At 51.8% G+C, this 18731-nt stretch overlaps 1 protein-coding gene across 28 annotated transcripts in view; it reads right to left on the bottom strand.

Moving 5' to 3' along the window:
- Celf4 (CUGBP Elav-like family member 4) overlaps positions 1-18731 on the bottom strand; it is a 273562-nt gene that overhangs the window by 52661 nt on the left and 202170 nt on the right. For 13 of the 28 annotated variants that reach the window (XM_050134875.1, XM_050134896.1, XM_050134880.1 and 10 more), the window contains exon 3: positions 5194-5272. In XM_050134875.1, coding sequence (XP_049990832.1) covers positions 5194-5272 — 79 coding nt within the window. The remainder of the gene's footprint in view (positions 1-5193; positions 5273-18731) is intronic. The other 15 variants (XM_050134885.1, XM_050134899.1, XM_050134892.1 and 12 more) reach the window with 2 other exon arrangements.

Genomic DNA, 18731 nt, shown 5'->3' with positions numbered 1-18731 from the left:
GGATCTGCATCACAGGCATCGTGTCCAACCTCATTAGCTGGCCCAGCGGGACTCCACCACCACACTGGTGTGTCTGCCTTGAGGAAAAGGATGCTCTGAAGATGCCATTGTGGACTGGGGGCAGCAAGAGGCTACCAGAGCACAGCTCGCTGACTCGGCTGGCCCCTGCCTGGGGTGGCGTGGGGGCGAGGGAAACCTAATGACTGGCTAGGGTGGGGCTCACACCCGCCACAATCCTCCCCTTCCTTCCCTACCCTGTATAGTTCTAGCAGAGATAGAGAGGGGCACAAAAATGAGAGAGGGAGGGGGGAAGGGAGAAAGAGAGGTGGAGAGGCAGAGTCTACAAAAGAAGACTTGGGAGCAGATAGGACTGGAATGTTTGTGAGGCCTGGGGTGGGAGAGGTTTCCACTTTCTGGAAGCTTCCTTGGGGGTGTGACAACAACTCTTACAGAGCTAGCTCTCCATGTTCCTTTCCACCATAGCTCAGGTCTCCTTCCCCCCTTAGTCTGCCTCAGGCCCTGCAGCTGGGGTAAGAGTCAGGGTGGGGGTTAAAAAATCCCCCCTCCTGCCTCACTCACAGGACCCCTTTCCCTGAACTCTTTGGAGTTCCTCTGGATGCCCTCAGGCTACCATCTCAGTCTCCCTTCCCTGGCCTGGGGAAAATACAGCCTGCTTAGCAGGAAGAGACTTGGCCTGTCCTTTTAATGTGGGTTTAACCTATTCCAGCCAAAGGTCAGGCGACTGCTGATTTAATCTGGTCATGTCTTTAAGCAATTAGGCCTGATTCTGCCACAGCGGTTTCTACTTTTTGTGTCTATTTGCCTGTGAGCTTTCTCTAGAGCTAAGCGCGGAGGACAGTGGGGCACACCCTGGAAGACGGGAACCTTACTCCTGGTTCCGCTGGAGGCCTTCCAAAGGCCAGACCTGTCAGCTTTAGTCTGGGCATCTGGGAACAGTGACCTGTTAGCCCAAGGCTCTGATGGACCCAGGCTTCTTGTTGGTTCTCATGGCTGGAAGAGAAGAGGAGAGGAACCCTGCTCCTGTTCCTGTCAGCCTGACTAAGCAATTCATCTGTACCGGAGCTCCGCAGGGAAGAAGGCGCCCTTACACTTACAGTTCTCTCCAACCGCGTGTGACCATGGGATGCATCTAGAAGCGCAAGAAGTGGAACGGGAAATGGAGCCTGAGCTAGCGGTGCCTGAGCTAGCAGTCGCTTCTGTGTGCTGGGGTGTAGGGAGAAGCTCTCCTCCAGACAAAGTCTCTTTACTGACCCGGAAGGCAGGTGGGTGGAGATCAAAGAGGCTCACGCGTGTCCCAGGTTCTAAGTCTAGGGAATACTGAGTGACCTGGGAGCAGAGCTGCTTGGACTGTGATGTAGCTACAGCCTGGGTAGGGCCGGGTGGGACCCGGCAGCACCACCTGCTCCTGGGGTGCTTCCTTTCCTGCCCTCCCAGCTCCAACACACGTACATCCCCCAAGGCCCTTCTCCCAGCCCGCGTGCATGGGGGCTGGTAGTGGATACCTTCCTCCATAACTCTACCTTATTGTGATAAGACCCTGGGCCTCTCACTGAACCCGAGCTCACCTATTGACTGGACTGGCTGGTGGAGAAGCCTGGGAGCCTCCTGTCTCTGCACACCTTGCCTTTATGACCCAGTGACGGGATCACAGGCCCCTCACATGCTCAGCTCTCTACCTCGGTCCTCATGACTCAAACCCTTTCCCGAAGGAGCCCTCTCCTCTGCCCGACCCATTTCTTCTCACCCTTCCTTCTTCCTCACTTCGCTCCTCCCCTGCCACCACACCCTCCCTTCCTTCCACACCCCTCCTCCTCTTTATTCCTTTAATCATTCCCACCTTTCCCTCCCTTCCCCACAAGAAATATTTAATGGATATTAAATTATTTTAAACCAACTTTCTTTTTAAAAAAAAATAGCTTGGTGATAGTGCTGACTCAGGGCCATCTCCCTGTTTAATATTGAATGTGCAATTAATAGATAGATGTTTAGGTTTGGCTCTTCTCTCCCCACCCCCTTCCACCGCAGCAAGAATAAAAGAGCTGATTAATCTGGCTTGGGGCAAGTGTCAGAGCAGGAGATGTATGGGAGAAAGGGATGAGGTTAGCAGCTTGGAGTAGGAGAGCAATTGCCTCCCAGGCAAGGGATGAGTGAAGAGCAGTAGAACAGGCACTCAGCTGGGCTGGGGCTGAGGGGGTGTCCCACACCCATGCTGGCTCTGGAAGGCTGCTGGGGCCAGGCCTGCCGGATCCCTCTGAGGCTTCTCTAGGCGCAGCCTTCCTTGTTCGGGCCACCCGTTTTCTTCCCTAGCACTGGGGATCCCTTCCCTTCACGTCTAGAAGTCTAGAGCTGTCTCCTCTGAGTTCTCTTGCAGTCCTTCTCTGCGCTCACTTCAGGCACGGAGAGTCCAAGCAGCCTGCCTGGGCCTGAGAGCTACCCTCGGTAGTGTGGCTCCCCACATACTGTTCGGTGAGGCGCTGCACGTCTGGGTAACCTGCACCCAGCTCTCACCGGGTCTGCCTTCTAGAGACCATTTCTAAGAGAGACCCTGATCGCTGCCATGGGTCTCTTCAGCCCTGGGTGAGGCTGAGCCAGGACATGATCCTGCCTCCATCAAGGAGGGAGCTAGAGTGGGAAGCAGGAGCCATGTGGGTTTGCTTCCTTCGGCCCTTTACACCCGAGTATATTATGCTTCAGTTATCAGGGTCCTTGGGTTGCTCAGTGAGCCATGGGGCAGATGTGTTCATGCCCTAAGACATGAGGTGCCTTTAGTAGGCTTGAGCTCTGCTGGGGGACCTGAAGCTCAGGTCAAGAGGGGCCTGAGCTAGGTAAGCAGCTTGAAACAGAGGGCTCATGGGAGTCTTCTGGGACCAGTGCCACCTTCAGTCACAGCAGATTCCCTTCAGGACAGCTGAATCTGAATTTCAAGTGTCTTTGGTCTATTTTATTTTCTTATGAGCTTTTAGGGGAGAAGGAGGATGGAGAAAAGAGAACCCCCTTGGTGGCTGGCCAAGCTAGTGAGTAATGAAAGCCAGGGACAGAAGTTCCTGAGTCTGGAGAGCGCCACGGTCACATTCTACCTCAGTGAAAGGCTTGAGAGAAGACACCAGGAGACTTGGCAGGAGGCAGCAGGTGGCTGGGACTAAACCGATGCCCCGTTTCATCCCCACACCCTCCCTCTTGCCTAATGGACACTGTAGGAAGACTTCTCTAAGCCCTATGTGCTCGCTAGTTTTATGTCAACTTGACACAGGCTAGAGTCATTTGAGAGACAGAAACCTTGACTGGGGAAATGCTTCCATAAAATCAGGCTGTAGGCAAGACCATGGATCATTTTTGTGATTAGCGATGATAGGGGGGGCTCAGCCCTCTGCAAGGAGGCCACCCCTGGGCCAGTGGTCCTGGGTGCTTTAAGAAAGCAGGCTGAGCAAGCCTTGGAGAGCGAGCCAGTTTGCAGCCCTCTGTGGTATCTGCATCAGCTCCTGCCTCCAGGTTCCTGTCCTGTTGGAGTTCCTGCCCCATTTCCTTCAGTGATGGACTGTGCAAGTGTAAGACCTTTACTCCCCAACTTGCTTTTGAGCATGGTGTTTCATCACAGTAGTAACTGGAGCTAGGACGCTCCCCCTGGCAGCTCTTGCTCTGGGAGAGACCCTTCCATGGTAGAAGAGCAGCCAAGATCTCTCACTGCTGGCCAAGGCGGGAAGCAAGTGCCCTTCCCCTTTCTCTATCCCCAAGGGTTTCCTGCTCATGAGTGGCTGCTCAGTTCACTACCTGCTGAGCCTGTGCGTGTTTGGGTGGGGACCTGCCATTGGTGGGTAGGACAGTGTCCCCTTAGGGGGGTCCTGGGTCTGACTGGGGATGAATTCGTCCACATTCCTGAGGGCACTGTTGGTGCTGAGGTCAGGCAAGTGAAAGTAAGTGTGGAGCTGGAGGCTGAATGAAGACAGACTCCACGAGACGCAGAAAGAACAGCATCCTCCTTTTCAAGGCTGCCAGTCTGGGGCTTAGCAGAGGCTGCGACTCCCTTCTCTCTCTTGGGCTGAGGTGTCTCCTTTTTCTCAGTACCATGGGAAAGGCGGTTGGCAGAGGTGGCAGAGGACTGACCTTTGATGCTCGAGGTGTTCTTTATCCTTTGCTCTCACTTTCTTTTCACACTCTAGCATGGTTGAATCCTACCTAGAGGGTACCTCGAGTTAGACTGTGCCCAGGGTGGGTACAGGTCACCCTGCAGCGGAGGTGGGAAACATTATTGCTGCAAAGGCACTGAATTTCCAGGAGAATTGTTGCCTGGTAACCGAGCTGTCCCTGACAGGCACATGTCTTGTCTTCACAGGGCAGAGCTTCTGGGGTAGTCTGGCTATCTATCTATCTATCTATCTATGTATCTATCTATGTATCTATCTATGTATCTATCTATGTATCTATCTATGTATCTATGTATCTATGTATCTATCTATCTATCTATCTATCTATCTATCTATCTATCTATCTATCATCTATCTCCTATCATCTGTCTATCATCTATCTATCTATCTATCTATCTATCTATCTATCTATCTATCATCTATCTATGTACCTATGTATCTATCATCTATCTATGTAAGTATCTATGTATCTATCTATCTCTTTCATGTGTGTGCACACATATGTGTGCATGGGGTGAACATTTATGGGTAAAGCTATGTCCTTTTCCCTGTCCCCTTCCAGACATCGGTCTGCCTGCTCAGATCCACCATGTTTGCCTTGTGTGGCCTGCACCCCCAACACAGCCCCTCTCAGGTGTGTTCCTTCACAGCCTTGACTCCTGCTAGAACACGATTGCACACGTTGGGTATCTCACAGGGCAGCGTTCAAACCCCATCCCAGAGAGTTTTCCTTGACAGCATTCAGGCAGGCGCTCTTTTTTGCTTAACTAAGAGAATAGGAAAGGATAGCTCTTACATGGCTCCTTGTTTCTCTAGACAAGTATTAAACCCTTCCCTCCCACCAGCAGGCCGGGTCGCCTAGCCCCTCCCTCTTTCCACGTCAGTCACCCAGAACAACACAGGCCTGCCCCCTAGCCTTCAGACCTGAGGAAAAGCAGCAGGAAGAGGAAGAGGTAGGGAGTCGCAGCAGCCGGACAGGGTGGGAAGAAGGGAGGAGAAGGGGAGGGGTCAGAGACAAGTGGGCCCTCACGTGAAGGGGGCTGGCGCAGGCAGCTACTACCTCCTCGGCTCTCGCTGTCCGCAGGCTTCACCTGGATCGGCCGGTTCATCTGCAACAGAGTAGAAGAACAGCATTACAGGGAGCCTGGGACCAAAGTGCTCAAGTGCACAGATGCCAGTGTGCAAGACACGCCCACACTGAGAACCCAAACACCTAGAGACAAGCAGGTACAGTCTCCCAAAGTGCCCCCTCATCCTCCAAAGCCCACTGGGTTGGAGAAACTATAGGGCCCCTCCCTCTTTGAATAGCTCTCAATAGCCTGATACCAGAATCTAAGGGTGATCGCACGCCCGTTTCTCCTCTCTTTACCCAGAAGTCCCTCCTGTACCCAAGGCACACCTGTGGTCCAGCCTTAGGTCCCTCAGTACAACTGGCATTGCTGAGCTGGTTCCTGCAGGTGTCTGACTTCAGGCCCTGCCATCGCTAAGCCTGGCCTGTGAGACAGAGGTGGCAGGGGGCTTGGTTCCCACATCTGTGTCTGGGGTTCCAGAAGTAGTCAAAGAGGTTCACCGAGGGTGGAGCAGACACCACTAGTTTTCTTATTCTTGTGGTTTTCTTGTTCTGTGATTTCAGGGCACTGGGGCACGGGACTGCCTGAAACTGGTGCAATACTACACTTGGCCACTAGAGGTCTCTAAACTCCAAGCATCTTGGCTCAAACCGCAGTTTAAACCCCAGCTTCAAGGTACTAGAGAGGTCTCCCCAGCCTTGGATTCCCGCCATATTCCAGACAATAAAAATTATGAAAACCACACAATGAGTTCTTTGTGTCTTCACCATGTTTCTCCTGTATGCCCCACCATGACCCCATTTTTGTAGTTGGGTTTCTCTCACAAGAACAAGCCCCAAGAGACAAGGAGAGCTGCGAGAGCACCCCCATTTTAAGACAGAGAAGCAGAGGCCAAGTGGCAGTCACGTGCTTCTCCAGGCCATCTTGTGGCAGGGTCTGCAAAGACTATTTCTGCCCTTGCTTTCACAGCGCCTTAAGACCTTGCTGCCAGTTCCCCTCCCTTCCAGGGCCTGGCCCAGCAGTCACAAGCTGCCTCCTGCCTCCCAGTCTAGGATCTGAGGTGAGTTTTGGCTGCATTGAGACATCTGGGGGTTGCAGGAAGGATGTTTGTGACTCAGCAAGGTGAAGCTGAGGCCAGGGGAAGGGCAGAGCCATGCAAAGAAGGACAGAGGCAGCATCCAGGATTCAGAGTGAGGGCAGACAGGGAAGGAGAAGACGCAGGAGCCAAGGCCAGCAAAATGGGCCTCTGGGGGCCGGGCAGTTCTGCTTTGCCGCCTTGTCGTGATGGACAGCCCTGTAAGCTCCAGCCCTCCAGCCACAGAAGGAGTGTTGTAGCACAGCAAACCGCCAGCGTGTGGAAGCATGTCAGGGTGCTTTTGGATCCCCAGCAAGACAGTCTGTTCCAAAGTCTGAAGGGAAGGAAATGTCTAGAAGGCCAGTCAGAAATCTCAGTACGGGAGAGGGGACCCAGGGGAGAGTTTGGTCACTCCTAGCTGCTGTTTGAAGTGGGTTGAACCTCAGGCTGTTGGCTGCCTAGCCAGAGCTCTAACACTGAGCTCCAGCCCCAGCTGTCTCTTTTCACAACCCACCAGGGATACTCCCCCTCCCCGTCTGAGGGCTTAGCAGAGTTGGGCCCAGGCACCCAGTTACGACCATGTTTTCTCTCACACCTGTTTCTCTCCAGACTTTGTACTTTCAGAGTAGACAGTTCTCTGAGGTCGAGAATATTATCTCTGTCTTGCTGGAAGGAACCAGATGAGGATGCTACCAGGAGACGCAAGGGCACCACTACCAGGGACACAATGACTACCTTTCTGTTAGGGACCCTGCCCACTTGGGCGGGAAGGGCCAGACAGTAATGGAGAATACAGAACATCCAGGTAGTGAGGGTAATTTGGTACAGATTCATTCTTTGGGTCGCCAAGTTGTATATAATCTTTTTGGTGTAGAAGCTTCTTCATCCACGGTCTCCTGCATGCTCCCACCCCACGTTTCCACGTCATCCTCCCTCAAGTCCATTCCTTGGGCCTGTGGTGTCCTGCTCCACGTTCTTTTCTCTAAGGCTAACAGGGTCCCTACTGCAAACAGATTCAAACGTTTAAGCTGGAGTCCACAGTGTGACTGTATCGGGCAAAACAAAGAGCGTCAAGGGGGTGACTACAGTTACAATAAGTAAAAACTGCAGGTCCCACATGGCTTCTGTCCTTATGAGACAAAGAGGAAACACAGGGACCTATGCACACGGAAAAAGGCCGTTTGAGGACACAGCAAGGTGACCCTCTTCAAGGAAGAAAGACTTCACTCGAAACCAAACCCGCTCACACCTTGTTCTAGAACTTCCATCCCTCAGGGCAGTGAGAAATACATTCTGGTAATTTAAACCACACAAGTAGCTTGTACCCAGCAGCCCCAGCAAATCTGGTCCATGAGGTCTGACTGAGGGAAGGATCTTACAGGGAATCCGCCCTTTTCCAGATAAAATGCACACTTGAAGGTGGAAAGCCACTTATGAGAGGCGGGGAGCTTTGGCTGCATGCATTAGATTGCTGGATTATGATACCCACTAGGATATATGGGAGTAGAGTCACTGCAGTCAAGGAAGCAGAGCTTCAAAGAGATGAAGACATCAGCCCAGAGTTTCATAGATGGTAAATGGAAGCCTCAGCACGAGTCCGGTGTTCTGGAAAGCTGCCTCTGGGGTTGGAAGATGCTGGGCGTCAGGTGAGATAGGCTCAGGGGTGGCCTAAGGAGACCCTAACCAAGATGAAGAGCTGAGGGGAAGAGCACTGGTGGGCGGGGAGGGGTGTCAGTCTGTCTGAGTGAGGCAGGCAGAGGTGTGAACAAGACCTTGTGTGTGAGCAGCATCCTTATCCTTAGCAACAGTGTGGGGAAGATGGCTCTGCCTCTGGGAGGAGGTTCTGAGTTCTAGGCCGGCATCTTCAGAAGAGCCCTACAGACTGCCAGGGTCTGGGACAGAAATCTTTCTGACATGATACGTCCTAATTTCCGTGACAAACAGAAAGGTGTTGAAATTTTCTTCATGTGCATGGAGCCATCCACTCTAGATAGCCTGCCCTCTGCAGCCGCTCCCTGGCCCTGTCCTCGGCACCTGACCACTCAGAATGTTCAGCTTACAATCCTGAGTTAGGCCTGGCATATCCCCTTCAGAGACTCCTTCATCCCACGCCAGGCCTGGACAATACACGTAGACCTCCCCGAAAGTTTACTGGGGGCTCATTCACTCCTCATTGCCCCCTACGCCTCTCCCCGGCTTCACTGAGGGCTTCCTGGCGGGAATCTAGGTTCTCACTGTCCTGACACTTAAACCTCAGCCACAAGCTGGGCACCCATGGCTTCTCCACACAGACCATCGGAGCGGAACTGACTTGCCTCCCACTGAGCTGAGATTCCTGAAGCCACTTCGTCTTTCCTATTGCAACTGAGGGTGGTCAGTGTCCCAGCAGCCTTTGCAGGGCTTGCCTAAAATGCCGGCCAGGGTGGCCCAGGTAGCATGCAGGCTCAGACTTTCTTAGTTTACATCAGAAGTCAAACGCTGACTGTGGGGTGGAGGGTTCCCAGCCACAGCAAGCTCTCCACAGGAGGCTGGGGCAGGAAGACTGCCCTCCCCTGCTCCTTGTTCTGGATAGGTCCAGCCTTACCAAGTCTTAGTTCCGCCTTAAGGAAGGAAGTGTGGGCAGAGCAAGCTGGCCTGGGTAGAGGGTACCAAGTCAGGCCGCAGAGATGGTGAGAGATGAGAAGGCCGAGTACAACAGAGGGTGAGGAGCCAGGAGGACACCAAAGGAAGGGGAGATAGATTGTGTGTGTGTGGGGGGGGTGGGATTGTGGAGTACGGGATGATCAAAGAGAGACCTGAAGAGGCAATGGCTACCTTGCTCTCTCCCTACAGCTAACATTGCTCCTCAGGACCCCACTGGTCCTCACTTTTTCCTTTCTCACAGTTGCTTGTCATCCATCAACAACTTCCACCAGTGTGAGCTCCCTGAGAAAGACACTGTGTGTCATTTTCATAAGCTATGTTCTTCATTCTGGATCCTGTTCTCCAGGCTGGACTGGGGTGACAGCCCAGCCAGGGGTGACCTTCCCTATACCAGGAACAGCTCCCTAAGGAGCCAGAGGTTCCTGTGCCAACCTCTATGGAGACTACTTGGGAACTGTGGTATTCTTCTTTTTTTTAAAAAAAAAAAAGATTTATTTATTTATTATGTATACAACATTCCTTCCATGTTTGTATGCCAAAAGAGGGCACCAGATCTCATTATAGATGGTTGTGAGCCACCATATGGTTGCTGGGAGTTGAACTCAGGACCTTTGGAGGAGCAGGCAATGCTCTTAACCACTGAGCCATCTCTCCAGCCCCCGAACTGTGGTCTTCTTGCAGTTAGAGTCCCCTCAGAAGGAGCAAGCTGATTTGACTTGAGTGTGGTAGCTTCCTGAGCTCTGCACAGGTAGCTGTGGTCAGAAGGGAGCTGACCCCTTCCTGTCCTTGCCACACCCAGGACCAGCCTTGTCAACATCTGCTTCTGCTTTGGGGAGACTTTGGGGAGAGGTGTGTCCAGAGTGAGCCGGTCTCACCAGGTCAGGATTTAGGGCCAGCTTTGCTCCTTGGCATGGCAGAGGGTGGGCAGGCAGGTGGCTCCTTCCCAGCCCCTTCCCTCTGACTGTGTCTCCCTGTCCCCCGCCCCTCCCTCTGCCACTCTTTGCATCAACACATAACCATGCATTAAACAAGACATTCCATTAATTTCTTCATCATCATAATGTACGCTGGGACATACCCTTTAAATATTCATTCAGCTATGAAAACTGGGCATTAAAATTTTAATAATGTCAAGCTCATTTGAACCCGGCTCCTTGGGGACGATTACGATACAATTAGAATAAATACGATGATTGAGCTGGTCAAAAGGCTTCACCTGTCCGGCATGGCTGATGGGCAGACAGACTGACAGCAGACTGACAGACAGGCCTCATCTCTGCTCTATGCTGCCACATCAGCTCCTCACAGGTCTCTGCTGCTTGATCCCTGAGAGCCAGGGCGCAGGGCCACTATCCATCTTCAGATTAACACCCCAATTCTGTTCCTCCTGGTGCCTGGCCGGCTGTTCACCGGATTCTTATGAGAGCCTGGTTTTATTTGTACAAACTTCCTCTCCCCAAGCTTTAAAGGGTACCTCGGACTGCAATGAACACCATCTCTAGAGCGGGGCCAGCCTGGGCATCCCAGGGTCCCTGAACAATCAACTGTGCCCCATCATCAGAGGGAGAGATGTGCACCTTCTGCAGCCCTGTGCTCCCTGAAGGCTTATATGGATATCTGGGATGAGGCTGAGCCTTCCTGCATCCCTCATTGCCCCACAGCTCTCAAAATCCAATTCTGGAGGTGACCTAGGATTGTCCTCTTGTGTCCCCATCCAGCTCCTATTTTCCTGAGGACAGGGAAATAATTTCTCATTAGGTCATGGGCCCTTCTGAGAAGCTGGTACCGCCAGACCTAGTCTCTCGACTGAGCCTTCCTGGGTCACGTGTGCGCATGCATGATTAGTAGTAACTGTTGCCTTAGAGAACTCATTTTGGCTTGGGGGTCGGGATGAAAGAAGGTAAAAGAATACAGGAAGGTAGCGCCCATTATAGGGCAGGCACAATCAGCATCTCCTGCTTCCTGTGTCTGTGGGCAGAAATAGCCCTGTGGTGTAGGAACAAGCATAGCTGGCCTGATTTCAAAGGGCTAGCCCTCTGTGTTTCATTCGGGGTTCCCCTTCCCACTGGCAGTCTGGAGCCCCCAGGTGCTCCCTGATTTTCAGGCAAGGACTACCAGGGCAGGGACAAGGGATCTTAGTGTGTGGTATGCTGTCTCCGGGACATGGCCAGTGCTGGTGTAAAGGGCACAGACCAGCCAGGTCACAGCACAGCCAGCCCGGGTTGTCAAAAGATGAGTGTGTTCCATCCTGATCCCTAGAGTTTGCCTGGTTGGCACAGGCAGATAACACCCAGGATACAGATATGTGGGGATCAGTGCATGGCAGGAGACAGCCTTTGCATGAGCAAAGATCCCAAACTATACCAAAGCCCAGAACATCACTTAAAAACACAAGTTCAAAGCTAAACCTCGAGGATTCCAAGGCAGGGATGCTCTAAATTCTAAGTTTGTGTTCCTTCTGAGAGTAGAAATGCCACACAAAGGTGTTTCTTTAAAAGATGCTCTTCAACCCCCGTCTCCCACCTCCCTCACATTCTTTGGGAGATAGGATTACACCACGTAGTCCACCCTAGCTTCGAACTTACAATACTCCTGCTTTCAGCTCTCCGGTGCCACCATGTTTGTCAGCGGACTCCAGCAACTTGTTGAGAAGAGAGACTAAGGATGGGCAGCCGCTGGCACGCAAATCTGGAGCTGAGGATCCCTTTATGGTCAGAGAATGGAACTCCCCCATAAATTCTCTTGGAACAAAAGTGTGTGGCTCCCCCACGCTGCCTTCCCTGAACTTTATCTTCACACAAATAATGTAATTAACACACTAATGACCAAAGTATCTGTCTCAAATTGCCAAGAGATCAAGATGTCACGTGGTGCTGGGTTCGACTCCAGACTGTGAGTCATGGGCTCTGGCACAGTTGAAGGAAACACTGAGCCCTTGCCTGGGGGTTTCCATTGCCCTGGTGAGGAAGGTTCTCAGGGGAAATATGAAGGCTGTGTGCCTCATTTGTAGTTTGTTATAAAATATCACTACTTTAATTGCCTCCGTAATAAATTGCATATGGTTCACTCTGTAAGAGAAGGGCTAGAGGTTCAAGGAATCATGCCTTTCACCGTCAGTGAGGCCTGACTGTGGACACCCCCAGTGGCACCCATAGCAACCCACCATGACTTGTCCAGGGCAGCTGGCCGCTCGTCAGGGTGCAGACTTCCAGGGCTGCCTGGGGTATAGTTGCTGTTGATCTCTTTTCTGTGTGTTGGCCTCCTATCCCTCCTGTGGTCTCTTGGCTTCCCCTCTTGGTCCTGCAATATATATTCTGTCTTTTCAAGTCTGCTCCCACCCTATTCTTTCTTTCATTGCTTGGTGGCATTGATGGAATGTTCTGGTCCCAGACTACTTGATGATTTCTTTACTGCCTGTCTCCACACTGTCAGGGAAGGCCCACAGACATATTGTTTCTGATACACATCCAGGGCCCAGTCACAGCCACAGAACAATGGGTATTTAGTCATACTGAGAACTTGGAGATAGCTCAGTTACTAAAGTACTTGTGGTACAAGCATGAGGGCCCGAGAATGATCCCCAGGGCCTATGTGAAAAATTGGGCATGGCAGCATGTGCTTATAATCAATCTGAGTGATGGGTAAGTAGATCCAGGCAGATTTCTGGGGCTCCTTGGTCGGTCAGCCTAACCGAATTGATGAGTTCCAGGCCAGTGAGAGACCCTGCCTCAAAAACCTAAGCCGTATTCACTTCAGCATCACATACACTAAGCCTGGGGAACGGCACAGAATATTACCATGGCCCCTGACAAAGGGTGACACATGAATCCCTGAAGCAGTCCAGTTCTTGGAAGTACAAGGGGAACTTGTTGGGAAAAAAGGTTCCAATGGGAGAGGGAAGGGGGTTGTGGAGAGAGACAAATAAAGACCATCATATAACTATTTTAAACTGTCAGACAAAAACCAAACTTGACAGTGTCTTGTGGAATGACACCTGAAGTTGACCTTTCTCCACACACATGTGGGCATGTGCACTCACAAGAGAACACACATGCACACACACATGTGTGATTTAACGTGCTCATCAAATGGATGACCAAGGCCTTTCTCAAGTGACATCATCGCCCTAGTCCCTGGGTCTGGCAGAAGTGCCCGGAGGCTGGAAGTGGGTCATCCGCTTTCAGACTTGTTTCTAGACCAAAGAGAAAGGACCTTTTAATCCTCTGCCCTCCAGCCGAGCAACGCCAGTGTTGTACCTTTGGATTAGGAAGGGTTTATTGAAGCAGTGATCGCCCTTTAGAGAGACAGCCAGCAGTCCCGACCAGACAGAAGAACAGGGTTATTGTTAAAATATGCAAATCTAGAGCCCATTGAAATGCAAGCCCTCCAGACAAGATTTTTTTTTATTTTAATAAAATCTTGCTTCTGTCCTCGCTCCCTGATGCAAGGAGGCCATCTGATGCTTGTTGGGTCAAGATGCATCAACCCTGTCAAGCTTTTCACCCCTTTTAGTGCCCTCTCTGACTGACCTGCCAACTAAGGCCTTCAACACATTCCTTGGGCAAAGTGCTTGAGGTGGCCTCCAGGTCCCTCCCAGACCCCTCCTCCATCCTGCACCCCCTCTTACTCTGTCACACAGGAAATCCTAAGGCTTTGCCTCCACCTCTTGCAAGCTTTTCATGACTGAGCCCACTTGAGTACACCCGCAACTTTGTGTGTAGTGTGTAATGCACATGTGTGGACGGGTGTACATGCTGTGTAATGGCCAGAGGCCAATACAGGAAGCCCTCTTCCATTGCTATCTGCCTTATCTTGTGCTGAAGCTGGAGTTCAGTGAGTATGCTAGACTGGTTGACCAGTAAGCCCTGGGAATCCTCCTGGCCCTGCCTTCCCAGTGCTGGGATTACAGGTGCATTTCAGAGGGTCTGGGATTTCATGTGAGTACTGGGATCAAACTCTGGTCTGTCGACTGGCGTGGCAAGCACTCTGCTGACTGAGCCATCTCCTCCACCCGCCCACCTGTTGCACTGTGCATCACTGATTCAGGATGCTTTGCCTCCACTGTCAACAGTGCTGGGTTTCAAGGACAGCTGCTCAGAAGCAACAGAGCTTCTAGTTCTAGGGCCATGGCTGGATCCTATCATAGCAGTGGGCCTTCTGGCTGTGAGAAAGGACCTGTGGAGTCAGGCATGTGGTAGGAGCTGGGCTCCTGGGCAGGACAAGGGTGGACTGTGGCCAGTAAGTCTCTATTATGCTCCTGGATTTTTCATGATCACATAGTGGACATTATATCCTTTGTTCCTTCCTGAAACCCAAACTCTCAGGTTGGGTAGTATTAGGGTTGGAGGGCAGGGGTGGGGGCTTATCAGGGATCACAAAGAGCAAGAGGGTCGATTGCAGAGAATGAGAGGGAGGAGAGTCACTGAGGATAAGGGGAGAGGCAGACTGTTCTTGCTAAGACTGGCAGGACCTGAGCACTGTTGTGTGTTGGGCGTTCCCTGCTTGTTTGAGACAAGAGAGAATTCCACCAGGGTCTCTTCTAGCAAGAGCATGACATGGGGTGAGCTCAAAGAGGCCTGAGAGATGCCAAACGGATGATTAAAGCCAGATTGGCCACTGTTTTCTGGTATCCTGCCCCCTCTGGTCCTGGGGGAAGTTAGGAGTTCAGAGCTGATGCCAGGGAGGTACTGGATAAACTCATCAATTATCCCATGATATAGCTGTATATTTTGGTTCCCAAGTGACTCCATGCCCCAGGGCAAAGCTGGCAACAGGACTAAAATTGTGTGTGGAACGCAGAGCCCTGAGTTCAGGCAGGCCCCTTTGCAGCCTACACATCCTCTTTGGTCCAGCAGGCTGCCCGGCAGTTGCTATGCAACAGGCTTCTCTGCTCTCAGTGTCCAGCCAGTAGCAGCAGGCAGCACTGGGAGGCGGTTCTGTAGGTGGGCGGCTTGTGCTGCCCATGCTCCTTCCGTCTGTTCACCTTCCTTCTCCTCTGAGCCTTCTCCTCCCCCTTTCCCTGGAATTTATATTTAAACTCCTCTGCCCTTTCACCTAAAGGGCTAGAAGGAAGGTTTCTCCCATTGTTCCTATGCCCTGGATTTCCCAGCTCTATCGCAGGTCCTATGACAGGCCCAGCCCAAGCCCACTACTGTTTTCAGTACAGAGAAGACCTCCAAGTTGGTGTTTGGTGTCCCTTGTCCCCTGAACCTCCATGAAACAATGAGGAGGGGAATAGTCTTTGGGAGTCATGCTTCTCTGGGCCAGGGTAGTGAGGTAGAAGGTTTCCAAGATAGAACCCATGGACCTAAGAAGATGGGATTTAGTGGCCCTGCCTCCCTGTCAAGACTCTGAGTCCCCCAGTGCCAAGGGCTCCTTGTCCATCTCAGCCTTACTGTTCCCACCCATCCATCGGGCAGGGCTACGCTGGCAGAGGTAGGAGGAGCCTCACAATCTTAGTTAAGCACCGCTGCCTTGGAAACCAAACTAATTAGCTGCTCAGCCAGGCTGGGTCACTAACCCTCTTCAGGGTGGGGGTGCATGATGGTTGAAAAAAAAAAACAGTGGATGGATAATTCTGGATGAAAGCAGCTATGATTTAGTTGCCAGGCCCAGATTTCAGCCCTAGCTTTGCCGTGTACTCGCTCATGGAGATAGACAGCAGCTGCTTAACCCCTTCAAGGCAAACCCTCCTAGGATGCAGGGGGAGGTGGGGCTTAATGAAGACTCACAGGGTCCCACAGCCATCCACCCTCCTGCGGCTCCCCCTGCCCCTCTGAGGAAAGGCTGGAATTATGGTGGGAAGGCCATGTATGACCAAGAAGCAGGGGCTTCCAAATGCCAGAGGCTTGTGATACCTATTACCCTCCCCTTCCAAGGGCCTACTCTTTGCTTGTGCCCTAGCTTTGTCCTCTCTACTTGGTCTATCACACCTGTGCCCATTTATTCAATGGACCACAACATTGACCCATTCAGTCACTCACTCATTCTCGTTCATCCACCTGAGGACCTTGGTGGGCAGGGCCTACTCTACAACCCCCACCCACCACACCACTCTGCTCGATTCTTCCTGGACCTCACTGTATGCCTGGCTCACTGATTTCACTAGGTTGGCTGAGCAGTGAGTTTCAGAGACCAACCTGCTTCTTCCTTCTGAATGCTAAGTTTATAAGTACATGCCATTATAGCATTTTTTTTTTCCAGTAATTCCTGAGGACTGAACTCAGGTCTTCATGCTTATGGGACAAGCACTTTATTGACTGAACCATCTCCCCAGTCCACTCAGAGTCTATTTTTATTTTTATGCCACACAGTTTTGCTACTATGACTCTGTAGTATAATTTGAGATTAATGCTTACTGCTGTTGTTGAGATTCAGTCTGAAAATGCGGCTTAGCTTATTCTTGAACTCACTATGTAAGCAGGCTCCCCTCAAAATCATGACAATTCTCCTGCTTCAGATCCCCAGATTTTGGGGTAAGAATCCCCATGCCTGTTTTATTTTTCCTGTTTTTTTTTTTTAAAGCAATTATGACTTGGCCTGTATACTTCTGCCCATCACACAACACCGTAACTGATTCCTCAATCGCTAGACATAGCCCTACTAACTACCAGCCTGCAAAAGACCTCTCATTTCCGCTCGGTGGAGAGCTGCCCCGGGGAGTGGACATTTCCACTGAGTGTGTGAACATGTGGACGTCTTAGGGCCATGTAGGCTAACTTTAGTGATCAGTGAGGCTGAGTCTCCCCTCACCCGCTGCTGCGGATCCTGCCTTCCAAGTCAGTGCTCCGTGGCTGAGCCATTCTGCACACCTAAGGTCTTTGTGTTTTCTTGGAAACATATCCATGATTCTCCTTCAACCAGCTATCAGGAGCCTAGGACTGATGGCCTGTCCTGCCTTCCCAGGGGCCCTCTGCATCTGCAGCTGACAGTTTCCAGCCCACAGTGCCACTGTCGCCTCTGAAGATTTAGACCCAGAGCCTCATGGACAAGCTAGCAGAGCAGGCATGAAGAGGGGGTAGCGTCAGGCCCAGGGACTTGGACAAAGACCCTCTTCTGTGCCACCCACCCTCTCCCTCCCTCCTTGTCCTCTCATCTTACCTGTGCCACATGCTCTCTGTCCCCTCACCCTTCTAGGTTTGTCCCCAGCCAGGTTTCTTCCACTTCCTCCCCAAATCTGAACCCTCTTACTTCTTAGCCTCAGCATAAGCCTGGGGAGAAAACCCACACCAGGTAAATGACAAATGCAGAGGAAATTGCTCTTAATCCCCACGCCACAATCTGGTGATGTTGGCCAAGCGCAAACCTGAGTCATCCTCTCAACAGCAGGCAGCGACATTTGCTTTTTGGAATTTGTTTTGTCTCTTGGCTTTAGATTTAATCACCCCCCCTCCTCTTCTCCCTCCCTACTCTCTCCCTCCCTCTGCCCCTAGCGCTCCAGCGTTCTAATGTGAGCCGGCACCCAGCTCGTCCAAGCCTGTTTTCCTGGCATTCATTAACACAGCTCTCCAGCCTCCAACAGGCTAAATGATGAATCAGGTTAAATTCCAGACAACAGCCGCACACCACCATCAATTAGCCATCTCTGGGGCAGCTTCATTAATAAGCATCGATCACTATCCTCCTTCTGGAACATGCCAGGGTCTCCGGGTCACGGGCACCGCCTGTAAGCATGTCAGGCTTCGGTGCGTAAGAAAGCTGGAGTGTGGGGTGAGGGACGGGTGCGGGTGGGCACACATTGGGTGAGTTGACCTATGTGGGTGTGGTGGTTTGATTTGTGATTAATGTGCATGTGAGTGTGTGCGTGCATGTGTGTAGGTGCATGTGTGTAGGTGTGGCATGGAATGTGTGCAGTGTACATGTGGCACATGGGTGGAGTGTGTATTCAAGGGTAAGGAGCTCTGCTCTCTCCTCCTCTAACATCATGTCTTTCTTCCAGTTGCCCCATGAATCCTTCCTGCCTCATCTCTGGTTAGGCAGACCCATGGCCTCCTTCTGCCTGGACACTTGTAGGTGCCACTGGTCCCTTGTCTCATCCCCCTCCTCTTCTTCCTTAGAAATTCCACTTGGCTTGCAATTCTGTGAGGTAATTCTAAACTCTACCTTGCCTTTCGGACCCTGCTTCTGGTACATTCTGGATGTCACTCAGCTTTGATCTGATATGTCAGAGACCTGGAATGATTTCTAGCCCAAAGCCAGACGTGCTCCCACAGTTCCTTCTCAGCCTTCGAGGCCCACTCTTCAAGTCCTAGCACCCCTCCAAACCTTCAGCTCTTCTGGGATTAGAACCCAACCCTCTGCCTATATTACTCTACTCCTGCTCTGTCCCATATTTGCCCCTGGCAGAAAACTTTTGATCCAGGAGCAACTGGAAAGCTCAGTGACCCCTGTGCCCACAGGCAGGTTCTGTTGCTTCGCGCTGCCCACTTTCGGACAGAGCCCCACCCCATACTGTCACTCTTGAGGACCCAGCCTGAGCACACTTCCTGAATGTGCTGTCCTCTCACCATGCCCAGCCTGCAGCCGCTCACACCCCCTTACCCTTCCCAAAGTCTGCTTTAAGGGGGTGATTAGCATCACACGCGGGACAGTGTGGTCCTTACACATGAGCATCCGAATGGGGACAGATGTGTGACCTCTCATGGCAGCCTAGCAGATTGGCTTCTTAAAGGTTAATTAAGAACCTTGGGCTGGACAGCACGGCCATGGTGCGGCCAGTGACGGCGGATGCTGTGTCTCTCCAGACCATTAAACACTAATTAGGTTTGGAAAGCCTATTGA

This window comes from Alexandromys fortis, unplaced genomic scaffold, assembly GCF_014885135.2.
Source record: "Alexandromys fortis isolate MF-2015 unplaced genomic scaffold, M_Fortis_MF-2015_v1.1 scaffold_25, whole genome shotgun sequence".
NCBI lineage: Eukaryota > Metazoa > Chordata > Mammalia > Rodentia > Cricetidae > Alexandromys > Alexandromys fortis.
This window is presented reverse-complemented; position numbering and strand designations above follow the sequence as displayed.